Below are 19,518 nucleotides of genomic sequence, written 5' to 3'. Positions count from 1 at the left end.
CGCGGCGTCTTCGATAACCTCACCCGTGGTGGGGTCACTTAGCACTACGCCGCGGGCGATGGAGCTGGCATCAGTCCACACCGTCACCGAGTCTCCTGAGACGCACCACTGTCCTCGTGCCGGGTCACACTCTGCCAGCCGCCGGGCCACATCACTGACTTGTTTGCGCAGGTCATCGTCAGCGATCGGTGAGTCCCAATCTTTGGTGACCTTGTTTGCCGCCCTTTTCAGCCAGGCGGCGGCCGGCCGCAGCCACCCGGCGACGGGCACGTGTGAGGTTAGCTGACCCGCTCAGGCGAAGATTGACCGCCTGGTCAGCACCCCGGGTGGCTCAGCTGGTGTCACGCCGTCCCGAGACCATCTCAGTGTGCCGTCACCGCCAGACTGCCGTCTCACTCGGAGCCCCAGCATCCGGGCTCCGGCCTCATCCGCTACCCGTTCCGGTGGCTTACACGAGAGCCCGTATGCGGCAAAATGTTCGGTCACCCGCTCAGCAGAGATGAGCGTCTCGTTAACGACCAGGTCGTCAGCGTACGGGAGCACTGCTTTTGCGATCTCTGGACTTTGATCCAAAACTTCCCGCACTACCGCTCGCATGATGCCGCTTGCAACGCTGAGACCAAATCCGACCCTTGTCAGACAATGTCGCTGGCCGTCCACGATTACCGTCTGAAACGGCCACAGCTCCTGGGCCACGTGCACCTGCAGAAACGCCTTCTTCAGGTCGATGACGGCCACATCGTCGCCGTGTTGCCGCCACTTGCGGAGCTGGTCGCGGCACACATCAGCTTCAGCCGTATGAGCCACAAGGTGCTCATTCAGCTCACGGTAGTCGAGCACCGGCCTGACCTTGTCCTTGGCTTCCTGGGTGACCGCCATGAGCGGAATTAGGCCACGCACCGGCCCGTGTTCCTGCTCATTATACGGCCGCAGCCACCCTTCCTCGATCCACAGCCGTAACTATGCGTCGAACCGCTCCTGCGACTCTGCCGGCACGCGATATTGCGGCACAGTATTCTTGAGTTGTTTTGGCTCCTTTCCGTCGGCCCACTTCCACCAAACTGTCCACTTTCCGTCGCTGAACTTAGCCACAAAATCAGCCGTCTCGATTTGTCTGTCTCCTGGACCACGCCCCTGAGACACCGCTGCCGACATACCGCTCGATTCTGCCTTAACACCGGCGCATCCCGAACGCTCCCCCGTCACCACTTTCACCACCAAAACGCACCTCTCCACCACTAACAAACACACCACCCAGCGCCTCTAACCCGGTCATGCCCAACAGCACGTCAACACCCAACAACCTTTCCGCCACTACCACAGCACGGACCACCGCCCGCCGGCCTTGTGCCTCCAGCAGTACCTCTGCACTCTCGCAGCATCGCACGGCACTCCCATTCACCGCGGTCAAGTTTGTCTCACATCGATCCCATTTATCGACACAACCCGCGAACACTACGGTCTCCTCGCAGCCCGTGTCCACCAGCGCGTGACACGGTCGCCCGTCGAGCAGCATCTGGATTACCGGCGCTCTGCTGCCGGCTCGGTGGACGGCGGAGGAGGTGCTGGCGCTGATGCAGCTCCCCCGCCGCAGCCGTTTGGGCACATCCGGGCGACATGACCTGGGCGACCACATATCCAGCATCTGATCGGAGCCGGCCGGCGACTTGATCTTGAAATGTCACGTGATGGCACACTCGCCGCCGCCGCCGCCGCCGCCGCCGCCGGTGGCGCTGCCGTGACTGCTGTCCTGGACAGCACGGCTCTCGCTCGGTCCAGGACGTACCCGAGAGTGAACTCGTCTCCGAGCCCGTCCCGAACCGCAGCTGCGCAGCCTCCGGCAGCCCATTGACGTAGGTGATGGCGATAGCTCTCTCCGGCAGACCTCCCATCAACTCAGCGAGCTGCTGCAGCGCCGCTAAGTACACATCCGCCGTCTCTCCGGGATGATGGCGACGCCGTGCCATTTCCGCCTGCGCGGTGAACGGGTCCATGGCGAAGGCCCTCAGCAGCTTAGCCTTCACGCTGGGCAGCTGATGACGAGTCGCTGCGGGCATTCGGGACCACACCGCGAAAGCACCGCCGCGCAGGCGAGTCGGCAACACAGCCATCAAGGACACTGATCGCAGCTCGCACAGGAGAGCAGCCTGCTCCAGCCACTCCACTACGTTTCCAGTTCCGTCGAACTCCGGAATAGTCCTGGCGTCGAACGCCGGAGTCACCTCCATCACCGCTCTTCCCGCGGCGTCACTGGTCTCCTTCTCGACACTCGGCATTTTCTCACCACTTGGGGCGTTCCACGACAAATCGACAAATAAAAAATTAAATTTGCACCCTCATATTTTATTATTCGTTGAAAACTGGTGTAAGGGGTTGTGATGGGCGGGGAAGTCAGCTGTGGCAAGGATTGTTTTCTTCGAATAACGGTTTCCGAGATATAGCCTCGGACAATCCCTGGAGTTCGCGCTGCAGCCCTATGTTTGGCGGCCTATAACTCAGAAACTATTAGTTTTTTACGATAAAAACTTTATATGGTTCAACTCACAATCAACCAACAAACATTTTGGCTATCTCGGATTTTCAATTTTTGAAGATTTTGATCACGTGACCTTTTGTCCTATTTTTGGAAGAGTGACCTTGATATTTTTCCCACTGAAAGTTGCAATTTTGTCTGATGACGATTAAAGCCTTATCGATTGTCATTCATATGCGATAATAAAAAAAGTGGTTATCGCCCTGCATTGACCTCAGGTCAGGTCATTTTTATGACCTGTCCATTATTACGAGCGGGAGCGACAGCGAGATCTCTAGAATAAAGCAAGATAGCGACAAGCGGTAAACAGTAAAGGGTACACACGGATAAGGTCTATAATTTTTACTAAGGTCATTTTCAGGTCAGGTCAAAGATGACGTCACAGGAGCTAAAAGGAAGTCAAAATAGCGGCACTATACATATATATGAAGTTTTTCTCGAATAACTTTCAAGGTATCCCAGCTAGGAACAAACTAATAGCACCATCGTGATCCTCTTGTCGATCCGCATCGAAACATATGTATGTTGACCTCGAAAGGTCGAAAGGTCCAAAGTTGACCTTAGATCACGTGACCTAAGGTCAACTTTCGACCTTTCGACCTTTCGAGGTCAACATACATATGTTTCGATGCGGATCGACGAGAGGATCACGATGGTGCTATTAGTTTGTTCCTAGCTGGGATACCTTGAAAGTTATTCGAGAAAAACTTCATATATATGTATAGTGCCGCTATTTTGACTTCCTTTTAGCTCCTGTGACGTCATCTTTGACCTGACCTGAAAATGACCTGAGTAAAAATTATAGACCTTATCCGTGTGTACCCTTTACCGTTTACCGCTTGTCGCTATCTTGCTTTATTCTCGAGATCTCGCTGTCGCTCCCGCTCGTAATAATGGACAGGTCATAAAAATGACCTGACCTGAGGTCAACGCAGGGCGATAACCACTTGTTTTATTATCGCATATGAATGACAATTGATAAGGCTTTAATCGTCATCAGACAAAATTGCAACTTTCAGTGGGGAAAATATCAAGGTCACTCTTCGAAAAATAGGACGAAAGGTCGCGTGATCAAAGTTTTCAAAAATTGAAAATCCGAGATAGCCAAAATGTTTGTTGGTTAATTGTGAATTGAACCATATGAAGTTTCATCTTAAAAAACTAATAGTTTCTGAGTTATAAGCCGCCAAACATAGGGTTGCAGCGCGAACTCCAAGAATTGCCCGAGGCTATATCTCGGAAACCGTTGTTCGAAGAAAAAAATCCTTGCCACAGCTGGCTTCCCCGCCCATCACAACCCATTAGACCAATTTTAAGCAAAAAATAAAATATGAGGGTGCAGGGCACTTGTCGATTTGTCGTGGAACGCCCCACTTGTCAGAAAAATGCCGAAATAGCTTGTGGCATTCAAACTTTGCGTCTATCGTAGACTGTATTTCTTCACCCTTCAGACATCTCAACGCGCACACCGACACGTCCTCTCTCTCTCTCCCGCCCTGCTCTCCACTGCCCGCCCGTCTCCAAATGTCCAGCCGGGCCGCCCGATATACGGGCCGGCGTGTCCCTGCTGCCGCGCACATGTGTGGCACATGGACCTCCATTTATGACCACTTATGACCCGACGCCGACCCTACGCGACAAGGCTAGAATACAAACTATGTGAACAAACAGAGAGACACACGGTGCATCGTGAATAATGTGCGACGTGTCCTGGGTTTGAAAAGAGTCACTTGACAAGCTCTATTCTCATTGTATCACCGCAAGCCATTCACTCAACTACACGCAAACAATCGCACTTTCAAAATCCTTGTGCGGCTTGAATCATGCCGAAATTCCGCTATCGCACGCCGTGCCTTCCATGCCATGCGAGAGCCACATGCACTCTGCACGAGCCGGACGGGAAAACATGTAGCTATCTGTGATCTCTGAGCTAAACATGTAGCTATCTGTGATCTCTGAGCTAAACACGTAGCTATCTGTGATCTCTGAGCTGATTCCTCCCGGTAGCTCTGGCGTGCATATTATCGCAGGTGAATGGAGCAGATGCCCCTGCACATTGCACGCACTTGGCACGTGCACTTGCTGTCTTTCTCAGCGTGTGCATTGTGCAGTGAATACTGTGCAGATGGGCTGGTAAGTAAACGCGTTTACTCCGTTATTTTCCTTGTTTGCGGAAACAAAACATATTCTGTCCCTTGCCTGTTTATGTCAATGTAATATTGGGCTGTGGATTGCTAACTGGTTTGGGGCTTTCATTGTAATTAATTCCGCATGCCTTGCCCGGAAGGACAGTCTAGAAGTTTGCAGCGTATCATCAGTTCACCACATTTGCAATACAGCCAAAGTCGAAATATACTTAAGGGCTTAAAATTTGGGTTCAGTGCACCAATTCTTTAGTGAGTGCTAAAAATTGCAGACGCGGAAAATTGCAGACAACTCAGCGCCCGGCCAGGAAACCAGTTGCTTCCTACATCAGGCCATCAAACACTAACCGTTTTACATGCAATCGTTAAAATTGACGGGATGCGTCGAGGGTGGAGCAACAAACGGTATGCTGAAAACAATGGTAAGGTAAGGCTCTTCTCGTTCAGTGGAAACCAGCTAGGGCCATACATTATATAAGTCCAAAACGTTTACGGAGTTATCAAAAACGTCCGACTCCCAGAAATGTCTCTCCGGTTTTCCAAGGACGGGAGACGCCCTTGCACGGTGACCGTCCCGGACAGGGCCTCAGTCCATTGTTCAGAAACGGACATTTCCGTGTCACCCTTTGCCAGTCGGCCTGACACGCAGCACGCAACTGGCGACCCGTTTGGTGAGTGACCGATCGGGTCGACCGGTGAGGGTCGCCTGCGCCGGCCCCGTATAACGAATAAGGTGAAGAGGAAACCACTGGACGTTCCAGGGGCCGCGGCAGGGTGGTGGTAGAGAGGCTGTCTGAGGCGTTGATAAGCGCTGGTGAGACAAATGAGATCGCCAATGAGAGACGAAGGAATGACGTGAGACTGTAATATGTCAAATGGTTAAGAGGAAAACCAGCTGTGCCAGAAACCAATGCCTGAGGTAGAGGAGAGGAAGACTGACGAACGCAATGTTTATTTTTGTTGTCATGATATTGTCATGATACGACAGGGACTGGAAGCAAGGTAAACGGTCAAAGGCGAGGACCTTGAAACCATTGTCAAGGTGGAATCACTAAGACCGCAATCACCTAAGTAGCTTCATGTGCCAACCTGACTTCGCAAACAAGCTGAACCCATAAGACGTAAAACACGTTGTAAGCCTATGGCGGCACTGATTCGCTATGACGCATGGCGCTTGGCCCCTTACAACCGTGTTGTGACGCACACACCACACAACACAACACAATTGTGGTCTGGCTCGGCGTGAGCTACATCATCCCATCCGCAAAGTAAACAAAGGCAGAAACACAAAAGAGGGATAGTCATACATAACCCAAAATTGTAGATAACTGATAGCCATCTCTAGATGGCCTTCGTTGATTTTTGAAGGATGCATTCCAAAAGGCAATGTGAACACCTAATAACATTATAATCTCAGTTCTCACGTTAGAATATCATAGTCCGAGAAATCCATTGAGTCACGATACTTTGTATGTGGGCGAGGCCATGGATGACATGATTATTATTAATATAACGAGGCTTGAAATGATCTCACGCATGTCAAAGTGTTTTTATTTTAGGCAAAATAAATATCTAAAACAGTAAAACAAGCTTCCGGCATTAAGCCATCACCAAGTTTTGATGATGTAATGTAAACTTGATGATGGCGTAATGCCGAAAGCTTGTTTTACTGTTTTAGATATTTATTTCTTATTAGATATAGGTGTCCAGAAAAAAACGGATACTATTATTTTTTGCTGTATTTCCGAAAATAAACACCTTACATTTTAAAATGACACATGTTTGTATTCGCAAAAATATGGCAAAACAGACAGCAGGTGCCACATGGCACGTAAACTCTTTGGTTAGTAGCGGCAGCTCCTCAAAGCAGATACTCAATGTGAGTGGCCTTACGGCGGATCAGCTCCAGCACTAGCACGGTCTGCAGGTGACTGATGGTCATGTTCACCATCTCGGCGGGCATGCAGACAACTTTCCAACGACACATTGCAGTGCTCATGAGTTTTGCCAAATCTTGCACTATAAGCACATGAAGTTGGAGCAAAATCGGCACGTGCGTTATTGAATGCGACTAAATTTCCTTAGTATCTTTTTTTTCTGGACACCCTGCGGACCGACCTTCGCGGACCGACCAAAGCATGCTTTCATCCTGATGAATGCGGAAAATGAGAGGAGATAGTATTACGTTGCGATTAATTCACAAGAAAAAAAAGAAGAGTAGATGCAGAAACATCAGAACAGTGCTAGTTCTCTCTGGGTAGATCTCATCAGCGTTGCAAAAGGCAGCACTTCCACTAGCGAATCAAATATTGTCCAGCGAGCTATGCATAAAGTTATAATCGTTTCAGTGGGCCAATACAATGAAACATTGTTTGTTTACGTAATGTACTCATTTAATCGATGGCATTGTTTAATTAACCCAATTATGGACGCATTACCTGTTGATTACAGAAGCAATTCACTTTTTAAACTTATTCATAATGAGCCAATCGCTTTAACCCTCGCCGGCACAGGCCATTTTGCGTCCTTCGACGGCACAAAGGGGGTTGGTACGACCCCCCCCCTCGCGTTTGGCCCCTGATCGAGCTAGAGCTTCGCGGAAAAAACGAGCGTGTTGCCCGTCACGAGAGGAAGCCGATGATACCCAATTTTAAGGTCCTAGGTCATCGGGTGACCTTCCAGGTCAGGTCAATGACCCGAAAGCCGGGCAAATCGGGACCTGTTAGAAAGTCGTAAAGTGTGGCTGCTATGTGGTTTTCCGGGGTGCTGATCACGAATATCGTGTTAGTTTTGATCAGAGATGATGTTTTTAAGCATTTAGACCAGGTCGGGTCAGGTCAGGTCAGGTCAACCGGTAGGGGTTGTGACGGGTATTCGTAATACGTGTCAACCGCCTCTGGCAGCTTCGTAACATGTTACGAAGGCACCAAAACTACTTCGTAAATGTTCATATGGTTGCTAAATTCGAATTCAGCTCCATAAACTTGCCTAGAAACATGTAAAACTCGAAAAAGTGAACCGAGGTCATCAAAGGTCAATGACCTGACCTGACCTTCAGGTGACCTTGACACCCACCCTAATGCATGGGGGCAACATCATATCACATGTTTAAACGCTTGAAACCACGAAAAGACTGCAAAGGCGCGGCTAATGGAGCCGACATACGCCGAATCGCGATTCCAGCCAAACATGGTCACGGAAAAGAGGTCACAGGTCAAAGGTCATTGGGGTCAGGGTCATAAAATTTTCAGGGAACGTGTAAAATTGATCAATGCGAGGGTACTGAAAGTTTCGTCGCGATCGGCCGTTTTTTACGCGAGTTATTCGCGAAAAAACCTTAGGGGGGTTGCATCAACCCCCCCCCCTGTGCCGGCGAGGGTTAATAATCGAGCAAACTCAGCCCAAACAGCAGACCTCTGAACATATAGCGAGCTTCCCAGCATGACTGAATATTCAATAATAGGAAAAATAACGGGTACAATGAGACCACCTTGAATAAAAAAGCGTAATTGGTTGTTTTTACAACACACATTGAAACAAAAACGTTCAAGTACGACGCAAAATTTAAGTCAAATCAGGGACAGTACCATAATTATCGTAAAGCAGGACTAAATGAAAAAGCATGTAAGTCTGTCCTTGTGCATAGTGAAAGGGACAAGTCGAAAGAAGAAAGGCTGTAAATATTTCGTACGGCCGCTGCCATGTCTGAAGGCTTTCACATAGAGTTGAAGGCTTACCATAACAATTTCGCCACTTGATAATTCTCATTTCGGCTTGGAAGCAAAGCATGCATCACTCTAAAATGAGCAAGCTACCAAATAAAGCAGCACTAATTCAAGGAAAGGGAAACAGTGAAATTAGCGGTGGAAACGAAGTAACAATGAAATAATTACTGCTTAAGTGCCTAAAGGCCTGGCTAGTGGCTACACTCTGCGTTTTCTGCGTTTTGCGGGTTTGCGTTTTTTGCCTAATATCGTTCTAGGAAAAAAGTAAAAAAAAACATAATTTTTACATTATTTATATGCAGAAATTAATAAAACCTATATTAACTACAATTGAATATAAAAAACATCACAAATACGTAATATCGTTTTTTTTTAGAACGATATTACGCAAAACCCGCAACCACGCAAAAAACGCACGCAGAAAACGCATAGTGTAGCCAGTAGTGGTGTCAATTTCAGAAAACGTATGTCCAATGTCCGTCCAATGTTCAATACTTACGTCGACTGTCCGTCCAAAAATGTCCGAGCCAGCCATTTGTCCAAAGATGTCCGACACCTACGCAATGCTTTACACTCAACACTGTTATCTAATTTGCTTTTAATGAAGCGTCACCAGCTCGGAAATGTTAATCATATCGAATGCTGAGCTTTCTCATATAGCCAATCAATGTTAAACACGATTACTTTATAAAAATGTCGAGGTGTAGCAGGCGAATGTCCAATGTTGTCCAAAGCCTGCTGTCATTGTCCAACCGAATTCCGAATCGGACATTGGACAAGATCGGAATTCCGAAGATTCAAGTTCCGATTGACACCACTAGTAGCCAGGCCTTTATGCCACGATTAGCTTGCAATACACAGGCAGGTGAACTAACCAAATAAATAACCTAAAATAACCTGTTGAAGGACATAATGAGCCCAAGACCAACTAGGTAAGAGAACGGCTGAATGTGAAAGCGACGCATTATCACAACCTTTCAGCGATATCACTTGCGCGCTATCAGTTTAAGAAACGATAGCACACATATCCAAATTAGCCTCATCTGAATTTCCTGACATTTCCGGAGCTCATGGGCACTACCTCTCAGATTGCCTTCTCCTAAGTGTGTTAGCAAAGGCTGAAAGCTATCGCAGCACTTACCGTTCGTACTTCGTAGTGATCACAAGCATAGCGCAACCAAAAATAACTAAGGAACTCGTATATGACGAAACGAATATCATCCAGTCTCAATGTAAAATATTCGGAAACATCTAACTGCAATGTAAAAGGTGTGAGAATGCAGCATTTCAACTATGTAGAAACAGATGCTAGAGCCAAAGGCAATGAAATACAGAAAAAAAGGAGAATGAGCGAATGGAGCGAAGATGAATGAGATTTAAGTCAAACGCTCCATAACGGTGAATAGTAGTTAGCGAAAAGCATGACAAGGTGATGACAGATTCTTAGCCGAGCAGGAAACAAAACGCATGGTGTTACTACCGCTTCGGCAATGTGGGGAACAGGAAGGTTTGTTCAACGCCTCAAGAACAGAGCCGTTCATCTCTGAGACGTTTCCATAACCTCCCAACCCATTAGTAGCAGTGCAGGGACCGACAAATGAAGCGTAGGCACTCAGTAGTAACCAAGTGGGGGCTGGATAACAAAACTTCTGTGACAAAAGAAGAAAATTATGAGGAAAAACAAATAGCACCACCTCAAAGGCCAAAGTCACCACAACCAGGAAAGGTTCTCGATGAATGAGAGAATTCTTCTCTGCCAATCTGTCGGTCGTTGGACCGTTCTGAGTCCGCTACCGACGCTGCAGCGGATGAGAGTTCGGTGGGGCTATGAGTGACACAGCACACCTTCAGGGCATAGTGACGATGTGACCTAAGATAACCAGTGTCACAGACACAGCCCGGGGCTACCAGTCGACGAGTAGGGGCCGCGGCAGCAGGCTTCGTGTCTGCCAACAGGAAAAGATGGCCGGCCGGGCGGCCAGGTCCGGCAGTCCGAGGCCATAAAAGAGGTCGGCCGGCCGGCTGTCGGCCGTTCCTACGATGGTGGCTGAGTGACCAACACCACCAGGAGGACAGGACGCGCACGTGCAGCACCAGGAGGACACCCCGGACATCTGTGGAGAGGACGCGATTCGTCCTCCGAGGAGACGGTCCGCAGCACCGTCCGCCAGCATGGCCAGAACATGGGTGAGTGAAGCGATCGGGAACGACCGCCGCGCGGTGGCAGAATGTTAGAATGTGTGTCACAACAGAAGGAACGAGAGTGAGAACAAAGTCTGAAGTGGCCGGCATTTTAAAAGCTGTGTGAATGAGTCGAGCAGACCATTGATGTATGAGTGCAAGCGACGAGCAATGATCAATTCATAGCAACTGGATTACGTGTGGCATATCGATATCAAACGGCAGAATGCCGGGGTCGGTGGTTCGAGATTTTGTGTCTCGGAAAGCAGGTCAATTTTCTTTTGCTTAAAATTTAATGGCACTGACAAAGCACAAACGACAAATAAGTGCAACTTATTACATCCTATCGTATTCAGAAGTGTGTGACAGTTATTTCAACACTATTTTCTTTCCATTGAGAAGCTAGCGATCCCCTAGGCATCAGAAAATGTTCAAAGTTGTGACGACTGTCGTGTCTGAAGGCCTCCGCTTGCTACACTATGCACCTCGCTGCATGAACAAATTTATACTGATTTGACGTGACGCTGCTTGTCACCTTCTGAAGGGCTCCTAGTCCCTGCCGATCCAAGTAGAAGCTTGCAAAACCCGTAGAAGACCCTCAGAGGGCGATGGGCAGCCTCGCAGCGAGTTAAGGAGAACGTTCTGCTTGCATCCAGACTCGCAATCAAACGAGCCGAGGCCTTCATGAACAAAAGCCGCCGTAACTTCGTGCATCGCCTAGCGAAGCGTCTTTTTCTCAGTGACGAAGAAAGTGTGCATAATCAAAGTCTCGCTGTGCTGCTACCGATTACCTATGATTAGATGCTCTTGGTTGTCATTTGTCCTGCTTCAAATCCGCTTGTTTTTTAGCAAAAAAAATACATTCACTTGAAAACCCGTAAAACGCCTTGCGTAAAACCATTTAACAGTGTAACAGCATCCAACATAACCCCAATAAGTACTTTGAAACTGCTAATCACTCTTCTCAGAAGCTAGTGTTATGTTGTCTTATACCGATGTCATAAAACATAGAAATTAAAGAAATGGTTTTAAGCTTAGGAAGAAGGCAAAACTGCATGCGTAATGATGAAAACCACATTTATTTCACGCATCGAGTAAATGCTGTCACTGCTTGCTGGCCTCTTACATAAGAAGCATAGATCAAGATGCAAAATTAAGTCCACCTTCCTAATGAAATCATTTCTTTCGAAATAACTTTCACTGCCTTCCACGAATTCCCGGACAAAACAGAATGCAGCCTTCACTGGAGCTGCACTGTCGATCGGCAGCACGCGAGCACCATGCCATTGAGTCACGATAGGCGCCAGGACACGTCACATACCCATATTGCGACCTACGGCTTTGACGCGCAGACAAGTGCGACAGTTCTGCGCATCGAGCAATGATTCAGCACATATTAATGTACGTGAATTCCTGTTATAAAACGCATAAGTATGATCAATCTGTCAGAATTGTTGTGCGTTCCGCACGCGCTGGCATTCAAAGGATTTAATGCGCCATAAAGCCAGGCTCATGTCGTTTTTTGTCCCAGTCGTACAACAGCCAAATGCATCGGTATTCATAAATTAACATTCAACACGCTGAGCCTACGTATCTACGGTAAATACAATTTTTATAATCATTAGTTGTAATTTAAGGACAGATGGCTCATGAAACGTCCATGCAAAGACACTTTTCGTAGATATTGATAACACACACAAGTGATCCAAAAATGTGTTTTTAGCTTGCAAGTAGCATTGTTTTTTTTTTTAGGCCTCCCTCCAACAGGCACTTGTGGCCCAATTACAGGAGGGCACCTCCTCCTCCTGGTCCTTGTTCCCACACCCCCCAGGCTACGGCTGAAGTGGGAGCCTACCCCACACCTGGTGACACAGCCGGGGACGACGCCCATTGCTTATTATAACAAGCAAAAACTCCTCTAACATGTACAACCGGCAGTTAAATTCGGAAATCACACAAAGCACAATGTTTGTGCTCAAATAAAGCATTCAAGTATGGTGTTGGCACCAAAATGAAGGTATTTTTCTTTGAATTCATTTGAACCTTACATTCAAAGATAATAAATAATTTTTTTGTGAGCAAAAGCCAAAATGTGCAGCTTTAGGCATGGTTAAAATAAAGCGATATTTCGCTTTTAACAATTACAATTTTGCATCAATAACGGTGATCCGAAAACACGGCTGAATTTGTTGCAAATATTGTAAATGGTCAATAACTAATATGTTTGGTACATTTTATCAGCTTATTGAAGGCTAAAGCATGTGAATGCACAAATGCTTACGCCGACAAAAATCGTCAATGTTATCACACTCATCTAATAACACATTAATCCGCATCAGCACATTCGCGTTGATCGCAATCTTCCTTGCATGCACACCTCAATCAAACATCCTTGAATAACATCGATAGTACGAAAAAGGTAATGTTGAAAGTGTAACAAGGTATAGGAATTCGGCGGCCAATGATTTTCCAGCCGTTAATGCAGCACCCGGATAGATTGAGGATAAAGGAGCTGGTAACGCCAGTCCCTATTCGTTTCCACGTGCTAAGGTTCAGGGACAACCCAGCGCCCACCGTCGCGCCTTCAAAGCGTTTTTTATCCGGCAATCCAGTAACGGACTCGCGCCATAAACGGAGCACCGACACTACACAATAAGCGACACATTTTTAGCTCGCCGAAGCAGTCCTCTATCTTTTCGACGAGCAATCGCACGGAAATCAATACAGTGCCGGGGCACAAAATCCGGTTGTGGCACGAACGATGGCACAAGTTGTCATACCCAGGCTCGTTTTCCAGTTGACTCCTCTATTGTCCTTTGCTAGCTTCTAACCATTGTTCGGACGAATGAACAGCGAATGGCAAACTGGCAGAGTGTGTCAATGATGACTATGCTGCGGTTGAATGTATAGTGATGCGCTGGTGATTGGTCTGACCGCCACCCTCCCGTTTCAGGCCTGCATCGCGGTGCTCCTGTGCGTCGCAGCGGCACGGGTTGCCGCGCAATGCAACTGCAAGACGGTACCGCAGTGCCCGCAAGTTTTTAGCGGCGGCAAGGTGACGCCCTGCATCATGCCCAACAACAAGGGCATCGGACTCTGCTGTCCAGCCTCCAAGTCGCCGGCGCCGGCGCCCACGACTCCCGCGACCACGCCCGCGCCTACTCCGGCTCCTACACCAGCTTCTACACCTGCACCAACACCGGCTCCGACGCCGGCCCCGCCGCCGTCACCGCCACCAGCCGCGGCCGCTCCCAAACCTGCGGGGCCCGCGGCCCCGAAGCCGCCGGCCGGCTTTCCGTCGTTCCCCAAGTTCCCCGGCTTCCCGTTCTTCCCGCCGCCGGGTTTCCCGCCGGTGCCTCCCAAGGCGGCGGGCGCCGGTCAGCCGCCGCTGGCTGCCAGCCAGGTCTCCATCAGCCGAACGGCGAGTGAACCGGAGCCGGGTGTCAAGAGCAACCCCAACGTGCTCACCGCGCGCAGCATCCCGCACAACCTGAACAGCGGACCGCTGTCCATCGCCGGCGTCAAGCCCAGTCCCGAGCCGCCCGCGCCATCACCGTCGCCACCTGCACCGCAGCCACCAGTGCCAGCCGCCCAAGGCGCGACACCGGCCAAGCCTTCGCCCCTGGACTTCTTGAAGTTCTTGCAGATGAGAGGAATTAAGCCACCACCTGGACTTAACTTCGAAGCTCTGAAGCAAAGCGCCCCCGGAGCATCCAGCTCCGGCTCGGCACAGTCCAGCTCTCAGTCCCAGAGCCCTACAAAGCCCGAGCCGCCGCAGCCTTCCCCTGCAGCTCCGAGCCCACAGCCATCCCCGGAGCCTAGTGCACAGCCTGCGGAGCCCTCACCGGCGTCCCCGTCGGCTGGCGGCGCTGGAGGTCAGGGAGGTCAGGGAGGCTCAGGCTCTTCGTCTGCTGCAGAACCCGCTCCCGGACAGGAGCCCGGAGCACCGGCCGGCGGAGGCCCGAGCGGACCGCCCAAACTGCCCCCGGGTGCTTTCCCGCCTCCGAAGCCGGGCTTCCTTCCATTCGGACCCTTCAAGCAGTCTGGACTGCCTGTGCCCTTCCCAGGTTTCCCTCCCGGTCTTCCTCCCAGTTTCAAGGGACAGCCGCCTCCATTCGTACCTAAGTTGCCGTTCCCCTTCCCAAAACACCTCTTCCCACCGAAGCCCTCTGCCACTCCAGCGGCTGAGGCCAGTGCCTCACCAAAGCCCAGCGCAGCCCCTGGCCAGAGCCCTGATCCGTCTGCAGGGGGTCCGGCTGCCCCCGAGCCGACGCCTGCCGTCGACCCCACACCGAAGGCTCCAGGCGGTCCGCAGGCAGCGCAGGGAGGCCAGTCTGGCGGTGCCTCCGCACCACAGCCAGGAGGCCCTGGAAAGGTGCCGAGGCCGGTCTTCCCGCCACGTTTCCCGGGATTCCCTGGATTCCCAGGATTTCCGGGTTTCCCAGGCAGGAAACTCAGCACCGCTGGAGTTAAGGTGTCCCCTCTCGGTGGCATTATCAACCCGGGCGCTAATGAATTGGGAAAGCCTACCAGTGGAGCTGGCGCAGGACAGCCAGGCGGCCCCAGTGGAAGCAGCGGTGCAGGACAGCAGGGATCCCAGCCGGGCACGGGACCAGGAGCACAGTCCACCGCACAATCAGCCTCGCAGTCCACGCAGCAGCCCGGCGCACAGTCTGGACCCCAACAGGGACAACAGCCTGGATATCAGCCGGGACAGCAGCCGGGACAGCAACAAGGACAGCAGCCGGGGCAGCAACAAGGACAGCAGCAAGGACAACAGCTGGGACAGCAAGGACAACAGCTGGGACAGCAGGGACAGCAGGGACAGCAGCAAGGACAACAGCTGGGACAGCAGGGACAGCAGCAAGGACAACAGCTGGGACAACAAGGACAGCAGCAGGGACAGCAGCCAGGACAGCAACAGGGACAGCAACAAGGACAGCAGCAGGGACAGCAGTCCGGGCAACAGCCAGGATCTCCACCAGGATTCTCAGGACTTCCTGGAAGACCCACTGCTCCCGGACAGCCAGGAGCTGGAGGACCCGGTGCCGGACTTCCTCCTCCAGGTGCATTCAAGATTGGTGCCAACGCCCTGGGAAGAACTCCTCCCGCTGCACCATCGCCGGACGTCCCAGCGGCCTCAATCATCGCAAGTCAGCCAGGCGCTCCTCCGGGTGGCTTCAAAATCAATGCCAACGCCCTGGGAAGAGTTCCCGCTCCCGAGCCATCCTCCAGCCCTGCAGCTGTGCCAATCACAGGATCTCCTAGCCGTCCTCCTACTCCTGCATCTCCTAGCGGTTTCCAGTTCGGAGGAAGTGCTGTAGGAAGGCCCTCCCCCACCGCTAGCAGAAACATCCCTGGCCAGTTTGTCCAGCCGACCACGGCCGCTGCCCGCCCTGGCGTTTGTGTGCCACTCGTCCTCTGTCCACCGCTTGTGGCCAAGCAGGACATGCTCTACTCCAACTGGTGTCGTCTTCGTGACGGCTCGCTCGGATTCTCGTGCTCGTTCGAGGGCACCAAGCTGCCAAGCGTGTCAACTGGCCTGTCTTCACGGTCCACAGTCGGCACTGGTCCAGGATCACCACTGGCGAACATGAGGCCTATGAACATCTATACCACTGGCTCCCGTGACTTCCGTAAGGCAACCGAGGAAGCGAACCAATACTTGAACGACGCCAGTCTTGCAGCCGAGGAATTCGTTAACCAGCAACAGATCACCGCAAACAACCTGAGGTCAACAGGTCAAGCACCGGCTGTTAACAGCCCAGCAAACCTGTACGCCTGGAACACACAGTGTAGTGTCGACGCCGCGGAAGTTGGACTATGGGCACTGCACTCTCTGAGCACCGTGCAGAACCTTGAGATCCTGGCTCCAGGCACCGTGCAAAAGATCAAGAGCACAGGACCGGATGGCCCTGCTAATGCCGCCGAAGCTGCCGTCGCCGCCCTGTATGCTGGAACATCTCCAGAACCGACGCCTGACCAGCTACCGCTGATCGTGCCAGACTGTGAACCCGCCCAGGAGATCTTCTGCGAGCCGAGCAACTACCGCATGATCAACGGTCAGTGCAACAATCTCAAGAAACCTCATCTTGGCAGCGCCATGATCGGCCACAAGCGTCTCATGAGCGATACCTTCGACGACGGCATCTTCGCGCTGCGCACCAAGACGATCCGTGGCGGAGAGTTGCCGAGCGCTCGGATCGTCAGCGAACGTGTCCTAGACACACTGAGCAACGAGCTGCGCGACTGGACGCTGTCGCTGATGCAGTTCGGTCAATTCGTCGCCAATGACCTGACCAAGACGCACGTCTTCCGGCTCACTGAGACCGAGGGCCTTGAGTGCTGTCTGAACAACGGTTTCGTTTTCCCCGCGCCGGCCCGGCACCCGCAGTGCATTCCGATTCCGATCAAGATCACGGATCCGTTCTACGGCCAGTTCGGTCAGCGGTGCATGACCATGACACGCTCTCTGCCAGCTCCGGAGCCAGATTGCGTTGCCCGTCCCGCGAAGCCACTGAACGAGTACACCTCCTTCCTCGACGCATCACAGATCTACGGCAGTGACCCGAAGGTCACCGAAGAGCTGCGTCTGTTCCGCGAAGGTCTCATGATCACCAGCGAGGTCGGTGACCTGATGCCGATGACTGGACCGCCTGGCCCCGAGATGCCGTGCCGCGCTGGAGTCTGCTTCCTGGCTGGTGATTCGCGTGTCAACCAGCACAGCGGTCTGGCTGTCATCCACACCATCTGGCTGCGCGAACATAACAGGATTGCGCGCTCGCTCATCAAGCGCCACCCGGACTGGAATGACGACCAGCTGTTCGAGGAGACACGTCGCATTGTGATTGCCGAGTGGCAGCACATCGTGTACAACGAATACCTGCCGGCTATCCTCGGCTTCGACTATGCCGACGCACACGGCCTCCTGCCTTTCCAGAAGGGCTTCTCCAACTACTACGACGAAAAGATTGACCCGACCACTTCCGTGGCGTTCGAGTCTGCCGCCATGCGCTTCGGCCACAGCATGGTCCGCGACATGTACGACTTGCTGGACGCCAACGGTCAGGTGTTCCGCGTGGTCAACCTCACCACCACCTTCTTCGAGCCGACCATCGTGACAGACGGCTTCGTCGGCCATGCGCGCACCCTGGTGGCCCGTCGCTCCGAGGCGGTGGACACCAGTGTGGCCAAGTCGATCCAGCAGCAGCTGTTCACCACCAACTTCCAGTACGGTCTGGACCTGATCGCCATCAACATCCAGCGTGGTCGCGACCACGGCACGCCCACTTACGCCCAGGCGGCCGAGGCGTGCGGCGTGGTCCAGGTCCACTACTGGGGAGACCTGCACCGTGTCATGGAGTCCAAGACCATCGACAAGCTGCGCTCTGTGTACGACGACCCGCGTGACGTCGATCTCTTCGTCGGAGGAATCGCCGAGAAACTGGCGCCTGGCGCTCAGGTCGGTCCGACCTTCCAGTGCCTGATCGCGCAGCAGTTCTTCGACCTCCGCTACGGAGATCGGTTCTTCTACGACAACGGCGGCCTGCCGCACAGCTTCACCGAGGTACAGCTGGGCGAAATCCGGAAGACCAGCTGGGCGCGCATCCTCTGCGACACCCTCGGTGCCGACGTCGTCAACGGCTTCAGCAAGGTGCAGCCGCTGGCGTTCCTCACCACACTGGGTCGCAACCAAGTGCTCAGCTGTAACACGCTGGCGATCCCGCAAGGAGAACTTAGCGCGTTCTGAGCATCCATTTGATATTTAAGCATTGCTTAGAGTGTGTCGTTAAATTTGAACATACTGCCGTGGGTTTGTTGCCAAAGTATTTATATGAAGTCGATCTTCTCAATCACGAAGGACTGTGGCGAATGTTTTCGGAATGTGACACCACTCACTGTAAAAACGTCGAGGATGACGAAACACTGTGTTCACCGGTGCGATTAATAAAGCTATGACGTCACAATGTGACTGGCTGTGCCGTAACAGGTTTGTGAGTGAGCATATTGAGCACCCCGTTCCCAAGAACATCGAGAGACTTGCTCCCCGACGCCCGCAGTCGAGGGAAGCGCCCGACCAACCCAGAGAACGAGAATGACCCAGAGTAGCTGTTGTGTTCTACTCGCAGTTTGCATGTCTGTATATAAGATGTGTGGATATTTCGTTGTAATAATACATTGCCAATAAATGTTGCCGTTTATGATATGTTCCTAGTTGTTCAGTAGTTTCAGTACCTAATACGGAATCGTATTTCAATCAGGCTACATAAATTCGATTATGCCTAACTAAAAAGGAGTAAAAGAAGATATTGCTCACTTCCGTTTTTAGGAAACATATAAGCGCTAAATGCATTCACACATGAGCAGCAGCTACTCAGTTCGAGTAACGACACTGAAAAGTAGCAGAATTGTAATAAAAAGCTATCGCCAATAGGGCGGAGAAGATTATACCGAAGAAAAATGCCAAATAAATTTAGTTATACTATAGCGAACTCAACAGTATTTGCCTACCAGCAGTCTAATAGAAGGGAAAAGCCAAAAACACAACAATATTTCTAACCGACTACAACGTTGCAAAGCAAAGAAGCATGAAATAAATCGCAAAGATGGGTGAACGAAAGCAAGGTATAGATGTAGGTAGCTCTGCTTGTAAGCTTAGCTCTGAGTTTACCTAAATCTACAAGCTTTCCATTTTTTTTTCCAAAGACAAACGGGAAGTCACATTGCATTGACATGAAGTTATATAAGCTGCGTTTTAGACAGGATTGATATACCTCCAATTACTGAAAGTTAGCCTACCATCTAAAATTGGAACTTATATGAAAATGATGTGCTGCTTTGGTACTGCAGTCCTAGTAGCTCATCGCTCTCATGAGCTTTAATAACAAAATTGATGTTCGCTATTTTACCAGTAAAACGCCTTTTGGGCGACCAA

The 19,518-nt window shown here is 51.2% G+C and overlaps 1 protein-coding gene across 1 annotated transcript; it reads left to right on the top strand.

Annotated features, from left to right (window-relative positions):
• The first annotated feature begins 10,408 nt into the window (after positions 1-10,408).
• LOC122382697 lies at positions 10,409-18,787 on the top strand. The gene is made up of 2 exons (XM_043368371.1): positions 10,409-10,589; positions 13,537-18,787. The coding sequence occupies exons 1-2, from the start codon at positions 10,575-10,577 to the stop codon at positions 18,331-18,333; spliced, it is 4,812 nt and encodes a 1,603-aa protein (XP_043224306.1). The 5' UTR covers positions 10,409-10,574; the 3' UTR covers positions 18,334-18,787.
• The last annotated feature ends 731 nt before the right edge of the window (positions 18,788-19,518 follow it).

The sequence above is a fragment of the Amphibalanus amphitrite genome, unplaced genomic scaffold (genome assembly GCF_019059575.1).
Source record: "Amphibalanus amphitrite isolate SeventyFive unplaced genomic scaffold, NRLGWU_Aamphi_draft 000145F_arrow, whole genome shotgun sequence".
Classification (NCBI taxonomy): Eukaryota; Metazoa; Arthropoda; class Thecostraca; order Balanomorpha; family Balanidae; genus Amphibalanus; species Amphibalanus amphitrite.
Note: the sequence above shows the minus strand (reverse complement) of the source record. Positions and strands in the feature narration are given on the sequence as shown.